Genomic DNA, 9,443 nt, shown 5'->3' with positions numbered 1-9,443 from the left:
TCCCCATCCCTATTCTCACCCCCAGCCCCAGCCCCATCTCCATTTCCATCTCCATCTCCTGTCCTCAGTTCCCAATTTCTGCAAGAAGCACCTTCTCTTCCTTTCAGGATCAACTCCTACTTGGAATTAGTTACAGTCTTTCACATAAGAGCCACATGACTCACCTCACAGAATTCCCTTTAATCAATGTCTCTACTCTATTATGGGGTCACCTCAATTTTACCCACACTTCTACTTTCTTTGTCTTGGGTAATATGTTTCCTGCCCACACCCCTACTCTGGTCCCCATATTTGGTCATACGGCTTCAACCATTATCAACATTCTGCCATCCGTGGTTTAGCTATACTTCTACCTGCTTCTCACCCCGACCCACTCAATGATTAAGACTTTTACAGTTCTTTTTTCTGGAGTGTAACTTACATACACGGAAATGCATAAATTTTAGCGTACCATATTGACAAATGGGTCCCCCCATGTATCCCACATCAATACCACTAGATAGAATGTTTTCATCCACACCCAAAAATCCCAGTGAGCTCCTCCCCACATTTACAACCACTGTTTTGAGTTTCGTCATCTTGGATTACTTCTTAGAAGGTTCTAAAATGTCATATAAACAGAAACATACAATATATGTACTCCTGTATGTCTGACTTCTTTCACCCAGCAATCTGTGAACTCATCCACGCAACGTATGTGTATCAGAAGTTAGTTTATTTTTGTTGCTTAGTAGTATTCTACTATGCTCTTTATCTTTTCTTCTGCTCGTGGACATTTGGTTTGTTTTCTGGTTTGAACTATTATAGAAAAAAACTGTTATGAATATTCTTAAACAAGTCTTTTGTGGACATAGGTTTCTGTTTCTCTTGGTCAAAAAAATATCTAGGAGTGGCATTGTTGAATTAAAGGGTAGGTGTATGTTTAATTTTATAAGAAACTATCAACCTTTTCCCAAAGTGAAAGTGCCATTTTACATTCCCACCAACGGTGTAAGAGAGCTCTGGCTGTTCTACGCCTCACCAACATTTGGTATTGTGAAATTTTTAAATTTTAAACCATTTCAGTGAATGTATGGGTGTATCTCATTGTGGTTTTAATTTGCATTTTTCTGTTGAATATCAATGTCAAGCACTTTCTCATGGGTTTCTTGTTCATTTGTCTTCCTTTGAAATGGGTTTGTCCAAATCTTTTGCCCATTTTTGGAATTGAGCTGTTTCCCCCTTGAGCCCTTGAGCCTTTTGAGCCACTCTTCTGCTTGGCCCACTTCCAAGTCTGGAGGTGTACTGTTGCTTTATTTCCCCTTCTAATAAAGCTATTCTTTTCTACTGTAAAAAAAAAAAGAAAGAAAGAAATTGGGCTATTTGTGTTTTCATTAATCAAATGTAGTAGTTCTTATATATTCCATATATAAATCCTGTGACAAATATATATTTTGCAAAATTTTTCTCCCAGTGCATAGCTTGCCTATTTTCTTCTTAGTAGCTTTTAATGAGCAGAAGTTTTCAATTATGATGAACTCTGTTTTTTTCCTTCTTGATTATTTCCTTCTCTGTCCTGTCTAAGAAATTCTGTCTGCCTCTATGTCACAAAGATATTCTTCTGTTTCCTCCTGAAAGCTTTATAGTTTTAGCATTTATGTTCAAGTTATGTCCATGATCCATCTTGAATTAATATTTATTGATGGTATGAGGTGAGGTCAAGCCTCACTTTTACTCATGTGAATATCTAGTATTTCTGGCACCATATGTTGAAAGGACTTTCCTTTCTTCATTGAATTATTTTGGTGCATTTGTCAAAAATCAATTGTCCTCGGTTATTGTTTGGCTTGCTGGACTGTTTGCTAGAGCTAGCAGTCTGATTTCCTACAAGTCTGACTTATAAATAGTAGGCTGGCTTCTGCTCTGGTAACTGTAGAAGTAGGGTTTGGTTTCTTGGGCTGGTTGCTGCATATTGTGGGTCAGACTTCTATTTTTATATATGGGCAGGCCATTGTCTACCTGTATATTCAGCCTCTCATTTGTTATAAACATTTGCAAACATATATAGAAGTAAAGACAGTAATATAAAGAATTGCCATACATCCATTAATTAGATTTCATCATTTTTATTATTTTTGTCATATTTGATTTAAAGTTTAATATTTTCATGTGATCATGACATCACAACATTTCATCCCTGTATATTGTTTCAAGATGCATCTCAATATCTATAAAGATGTTTTCTTATGTGTCACAATATCATCATCAGACCAAGCACAAATTTTAAATTCTTAATGTCATTTAATATCCAATCCATATTCAAACTTTCCTAAAATTATCCCACAATGTCTTTGAACAATTGGTTTGTTCTAGTCAGATCCAAAAAGAGAAACATATTGCATTTAATTATATCTTTTACTTATCTTTGTTCAAACATTTTATTGATGTTGAACATACACACAGGAAAGTAGTCATATAATAAGTATACAGCTCAAATAGTACACACCCATGTCACCAGCTGTAGCTAGATCAAAAGTCAGAACATTACCAGCACCCCAAAAATCTCTACTGTGCCCTGTGTTTTCACATACTACCTAGCAAAGGTAACCACTATCCTAACCCCTAATAGCATCAATCATCTTACAGGTTTTTAAATTTTATGTAAATGAAATCTCTTTTTATGTAAGTGAAATTTTATGTAAATAGAAATGTGTCTGGCTTCTCTTGGTAAGTGTCCTGTTTGAAGATTCATGCATATTTTCATGAGTGGGTTGTCATTCTTTCCTTCTTATTGCTGCATAGTCTTAGACCAGGGTGCCAACCTGTGGCCGGTCCATTCTTAGTTGTGTGCTACAAATAAGTTCCACCCACTAAATCTGCTTCCTGACATTCCAAACATGACCCCTAGGGGAGAAGGACCTATTCTCCCTTCTCAAATAGCTGTCCTAAAAATTGAGCCACCATTCAAATCTATCTTTAGTCCAAGAGGCCCAAGGTCTCTGGCCTTCGCCTCTCACCTGGAGACCCTTACCTTAAGTATGTCTGCAAAGACCCTTATTTTAAATAAGGTCATATTCTGAGGTCCTGAGTGGACAATTCAACTCAATACAGGGGGTGAGGAACACTTTGAGACATTCAAACCAAACCTCCAGAAACTTAATCTAAACCTGAAAATGTGGCTCTTCTCACTGAACCAGCTCCCCAGGTGTTCCCAGGTCCCTTACAGAGCTGTAGCACTGGGGCTAAATCTTTTGAGCACCTGCTAAGTGCCAGGTGGTGTACCATTGGACACTGTTGGGTGGAAAGGGAGTAAACTAAGCCTTGGCCTTGAGTTTGCAAGGTAGAAGAGAGGGAAAGGCCAACAGGCAGCAGTGATTTTCCACCAAATCAATTTTGCCCCCCAGGGGACATTTGGCAAAGTCTGGAGACATTTTTGATTATGGAAGGGGGGAAGTGCTACTTGTATCTAGTGGCCAGGAAAGTTACTAAATATCCTATAATGCATAGGACAGCCTCTATAACAAAGAGTTATTGGGCCCAAAATATCAATAGTGCTACTGTTGAGAAACCCTAGTATCGGAAAAGAATAGAATCTTTTAGAATTTTAATAAAATAATATAAAACTCATACTGCCCCTGAGTTGGTGATTTTCAGAAAACCTGGATTCTCGGAATTCAAGCTTGATTCACTGCCTAAAGACTTATCTAAAGTAGTTTAGAAGTCCTTCAGTCCAACTTCTTCATTCCACAGATGGCAAAAAAAAAAAAAAAAAAAAGGACCAAAAAAGAAAATAATTATAATGACTATCAGGGACATTTCTTGAATACTTATGTGTCACATGATGCAGTAATGTTTTGTGAAATTTGAGAGTCGCCACAACCCTATGAGGCAGATACTCCATTATTAGTATTTTATGGATGGAACTAGTAAGTCTCCTGGGGAGTTAAGTAACCTGCCCAAGGTCCCAGAGTTTGGAAGAAGCAAATTGGGTTCAAATAGCAGTTCCTCTGATATCAAAGACCTGGATCTTTCAGTCACACACAAGCACTATAAGTAAGTTTTGTGACTTGCTGGAACTGTGAAAGAATGAGTCTTCCCAGTATAGTATTCATTTCACAACCTGACCTGGCCTGCCACTCACTATCCCGAGGACACACCCCAATTCTTTAGTACATCAACTAAAATAAAAGTTCCCTTGCTTTGGGATTTCACGGGCTATTATAATTTGGATGATAGATAGATAGATAGATAGATAGATAGATAGATAGATAGATAGAGATAAAGATAGATAGATGATGATAGATGATAGATAGAAAGATAGAGATAAAGATAGATAGATAGATAGATAGATAGATAGATAGATAGATAGATAGATAGATAATAGAGATAAAGATAGATAGATGATGATGATGATAGAGATAAGGATAGATAGATGATGATGATGATAGATATAGATAGATAGATAGATAGATAGATAGATAGATAGATAGATAGATAGATAGATGATAGATAGATAGATAGATAGATAGATGACAGATAGAGAGATGATAGCTAGATTGTAGACAGATAGACATCTACACAGGATGGCCAACCTTTTATCTTAGGAAGTACAGATACTGACAAAACCAATGATCATCTTCCATCACTGTCATTTCATAAAATAAAGAATATTTCAATGCCAAACAAGAACATAATTTTAGAGTAAAAATATTCTTTCCAATTAAATAAATGTAACATTATGAAAAACTTATAAGTGTTCTTATTTCTCTGTTTTATAGTGAGCCACTATACAATTACTGGTCTATGTCATTCCATATTCACTAAAAGGTTAGTTTACTGCAGAACAAAGCCCCACAATGAAAAATTCTGACGTTCTCATAGGACTCAGCTGGATCAGTATGGTCTAGTGCAAGGAGCTTCGAGTCCAAAGACCTTGGCCTGAATCCCAGCGCAGCCACATAGGAGGTGGGGGTACTTCTGCCATTCTCCTGAGTCTCCCTGAGCCTCAGCCTCTGCCCTCAAAAATGGGAATAAATGAATGACATCCTCTCAGGGCCAAAGAGAATGGGTGAGGTGCTCCTGGTAAGGCCCAGTTGGTCTCACCTCCCTTTCTCGGAGTCCAAGAATTCATTATTTCCGGCAATGGTCCCGCTTCCAGTTGCACATTTCCTGTTCATGATCTGATGGCCGCCTTACATCCAGAGGGTGGCTCTCACGGAAGCAGGTTCTTCCTCTTCCAGACCTGCTCTTTTCTGGCATAACTGAGATCTGTGGCACTCCTACTTCTCCATCACAACGTCTCCAGCATCTGAAGGCCACGAGCCCTTCTGCCCTGAATCTTTACTGCAAAGAAGTGAAAATGGCTACCCAGTTTGAAAATCCTACTGAAGATGTCAGAACATCCATTTAAGAAAACAGTTGCAGTAACAACACAAACTTTCCAGCTAGGGTTTCATAATGCATTTTATGATCCCTCCCCTAACCCCAGCCCACAGAGAAAAAGGTCACTTTAAAATAACTATTTAGCTTATGAAATACACCACAGGATCAAAAGGGAAGTGAACACCTGGTGCCTAAACTTACAAAGCATATCCATCATATTTTTCAGTTTTTGGAAACAGATTCAAATGTCTTCTTTCTGGATGAGTATATATAAACATGAATATCTACATTCTAAAAGCATGGCAATTTAACAATTCCTATTTCCTCTCTGTCAAAGGGGAAGGCTGTGAAAATGCTCTTCTAGAAAGTGGGAGCATTATGCTTCGGTAAGGGTGAGAACACTAGTCCAGTGGTTGAAGCCTGAGCTGCTGTGAGGTATGCAGGGAGTGGGGGTTAAAGAGATCAGTTCGAAATTACCATCGTAGCAAGTGTTGAAAGAGAAATCATTCGCTAAAGGGCCCTCCTACATGTGGAAGTGCCTCGGCAAAGAAGAAACAGTGGGTTCCATAGGGTCCGGGCTTGGGAGCCACCAGCTCCAGACATCATCTTTGTCCCAAGCTATCTTTCTTCCAGTGCTAGCATCACGGTTCTCAAAAATGCACCTCTTCTCCATAATTGGGTCTGGCCTTCTCTCTGTTTGGGGTGAGTGGGGGCGGGGATCCATTGTGACTGGGAAGAATAGACTACCTTCTTCCCTAACAAATTTTCATTCTTATTCACAAGAAAGATATTAGTAAATGCTTATTTGGGTGAGGCTTGAGGTAGCCCGACAGGAAACATAAAAGAAGAGACCAGAAGAAGAGCCTGGGAAACCTGGAGGAGGGAAGGGAATGCAAGCCAAGGACTAAAGGCAGTTAACTGGATGAGAGAGAAAGAACAGAGGCTTGAGAGAGCACTGCTTGAGAAAAGTTATCACAGGCAGGCAGGGGCCCTGCAGAAAAAGTGAGAGAGTTTGTGGATTCAGGAAACAGGAGGAGAGAGTGGCCAGCATGGTCCCAAAGAGCAGTAACTACCTGAGCTTACACAGAAGAGGCACTAGGCTTCCACTAGGAAGAACAATATAAGTGGTGTATAAGCACCGTTGTAAAGAAAGCTGGATATACTGTTACTGATCAGTGGAAGGGAAGGAGGAAAGGACGGATGACGTGGAAGAGGGAGGGGAAAGAAAAGCTATTCATTTACTTACTCATTCAATTAAAGCTATACAGGATCTCTAGGGCACAGAGCACTGTCCTAGACCCTTTGGAAATAATGCAAAGATGCTTCAGGGTGATGATCTGGGCTCTCCCGGTCTCCATTTCCTCTCACACACACAGAAAGTATCTAATATCAAGAAAGTATCTAAAATCAGTCATTCATCTCTTGTTGCCTTATTGCAAATACATAGGCATTTGCACTTGAACCCACATTTCTGATTATGGAAAGTAAAGTTTTAATCCCACCTTAAAGGTATTTGAGCCAGCAAGGCTTTGGTGGACTATTTGGCAAAGAAGTAGTGCCAATCAGCAGATCTGAAATTGCTCTGCACAAGTGACCATCTGCCTCCTCTGCGTGGGGACCAGGGGATGAGAGCACTCTGGTGACTGAGGGGTACACAGCCAGGCTCTAGGTGAGAAACTGGAATAGACAGTTGGGCTTGACTCCATACACTTACAGGCCAAAGAATGGGAAGGTGGGAATCTGATGTAATTTATATGGTGGGGTGGGGAAAGAGGCATTTAGATATTAGATCACACTCTGAACCTGAAGCATCACTGTCCTGTGCTACAAAGCATATAAAATCCCAGGCTGCACTAAAAGATGTTGTCTGGCTCATACATAGCCTGGTGTTTTAAGAGAAGGGCACACTGGGTTCAAATCCATCCTGTTGCAGTTTATTACCTTGTGGCAAATTGCTTCACTTCTCGAAGCCTTAGCTTTCTCATCTGTAAAATAGGACTAATGCTTAATTCACAAGGATATTGTGAGGTTTCAGTTTGATGAAGGAAGTGTTTAGTGCAGTGCCTGGCACACAGTGTGCACACATACACAAGTTTATGTATAAAGTATCACTACCCTAATGGGCAAATGATACCATTTATGGAGTGTTGGCAATATGCTAGACATTGTTCCAATGCATTATGTGTCTTAACTCTTTTAACCCTTCTGAAAAGCCTACAGGTAGTAGTATTATCGCATTTTATGGCAAGAAAACTAAGGTACAAGACATTAAGTAACCCACTCAAAGTCACACAGCTAGAAAGCAACTGAATCTGAAAATAAGATGTCATTTAATAAACTCTAGATTTTATTTGTTTGCTTAAAGGGCACCACTGTTCTCTGTTTTAAATATCAAATAAATATGAGATAATATTTATCTTTTACAAGTAAAAACATATCAGCTCAAATGGTTTCTTATTTATGTGGATCTCATCTAATTTTCCTTTTTGCTTCAGCACTAAAACTCGGTATTACCTTCCACTGAGAGCCAGGCTGGAGTTGACGCATGCTGAGAACAGGAAGGCTGTTTGAGAATTCCTTCGGCTTAGCCCTTGCTTCTAACTGTTGTGGGTACCAGGTGCCCAGTCCCGAGGAGCTGTGATGATGGAGGCTCTCCCCAAAGTACTGGAGGTCGATGAGAAGTCTCCAGAATCCAAGGATCTGCTGCCCAGCCAGACTGCCAGCTCCCTGTGTATTAGCTCCAGAAGTGAGTCTGTCTGGACCACTACTCCCAGAAGTAACTGGGAAATCTACCGCAAGCCCATCGTCATCATGTCCGTGGGCGGTGCCATCCTCCTCTTCGGCGTAGCCATCACCTGCTTGGCCTACACCCTGAACCTGGGTGAGATAAAACTTAAGGTCCTTAAGATGATAGGGCCTGCCTTCCTGTCCCTGGGACTCATGATGATGGTGTGTGGGCTGGTGTGGGTACCCATCATCAAAAAGAAACAGAAGCAGAGACAGAAGTCAATGTTCTTCCAGACTCTCAAGTCCTTCTTCTTAAATCGTTGATGGCGGCCTCATCTTCTGTACCCCCATCCCCTGCCACCTCAACCAGGAGAAGGAGATCTGATGAACAACATCCAACCTCCCGTCTCCTTGATGGTGGGGCTTGCCATAAAAATGATCCAGGCAAACCCTCTTCTCGTACCTGTGGGAAAGAGAGAGCTCAAGGCTCCACCCTCTATGCAGCTAGGGCATATTGCTGAATGTATCTCATTTAGTCTTTGTTATTACTGATGCTTCCCTTAGATCCTGGCCACAGCCATCCCCGTACATGGCTTTCATTCCCTGTCATGCATCCAGACATCACTCATCTAACTCTTTCTGCCAAGTACTATGCATGTTGGGAAATTTCTTGGGGTAGGCTGTGCCCCAAGGAGAACCTCATGTTTACAAATCTGAGTGCCTGAGCTGGATTCCACATTCGCATCCTTCTAGAACCAAATTGATCCACAGAGGTTCTTCACAGAGGGGAGGAAGGGCTGACTTCTGACCCACTGAGTTTGCCAGCCCAGCTTCCTTTGTGGGTGAGAGACTGATGCGTTGCAAGATACCAGACAAGTCACAAGTATCAAACATTCCAAAAAGTAAACGGTGAAGGGCGATGGAAAAGACACTTTCCAAGAAGGCATATTCCTGGACATAGCTCCGGGAGTCAGCCAGCCAAGGAAGTTCAGTTCTCAGTTATATACTATTTATACCAGAGGCAGTCCTCTTGACCTTCTAACTCCTCCTTGACTACTCTGCCCTCTGAACTTGCCAGCTAGCCAATGACAATTGCACGTTGCCCTAACTTCCTCTTTGCCTTTAGCTTTGATTCTAGAACACCAAGATGGAGAGCTGTAGAGAGATTCTATAAGATTGCCCTCTCCTTTACTTCCATCAAGAATCAAAACCAAGACTATTAAATTTCACATTTGAATAGCCTGTAGGTTTCCAGAGATGGAATTCACTTTTGAAAATTCTAACTCCTGCTCTCCTTTGCCCCAACCCCACCGAACAAGCAAACATTTATTGAGTGTCCTGCTTTAGGCCAGGCC

At 40.7% G+C, this 9,443-nt stretch overlaps 1 protein-coding gene across 1 annotated transcript; it reads left to right on the top strand.

Annotated features, from left to right (window-relative positions):
• Positions 1-8,001: 8,001 nt before the first annotated feature.
• On the top strand, positions 8,002-8,412 carry PIRT (phosphoinositide interacting regulator of transient receptor potential channels). Its single transcript, XM_011359131.2, has one exon. The coding sequence runs from the start codon at positions 8,002-8,004 to the stop codon at positions 8,410-8,412; it is 411 nt and encodes a 136-aa protein (XP_011357433.2).
• The last annotated feature ends 1,031 nt before the right edge of the window (positions 8,413-9,443 follow it).

This window comes from Pteropus vampyrus, unplaced genomic scaffold (assembly GCF_000151845.1).
Source record: "Pteropus vampyrus isolate Shadow unplaced genomic scaffold, Pvam_2.0 Scaffold44, whole genome shotgun sequence".
NCBI classification, from domain to species: Eukaryota; Metazoa; Chordata; class Mammalia; order Chiroptera; family Pteropodidae; genus Pteropus; species Pteropus vampyrus.
Note: the sequence above shows the minus strand (reverse complement) of the source record. Positions and strands in the feature narration are given on the sequence as shown.

Coding starts and splice junctions, on each gene's coding strand:
- PIRT (XM_011359131.2), top strand. CDS start 8,002: ATGATGGAGGCTCTCCCCAAAGTACTGGAGGTCGATGAGAAGTCTCCA.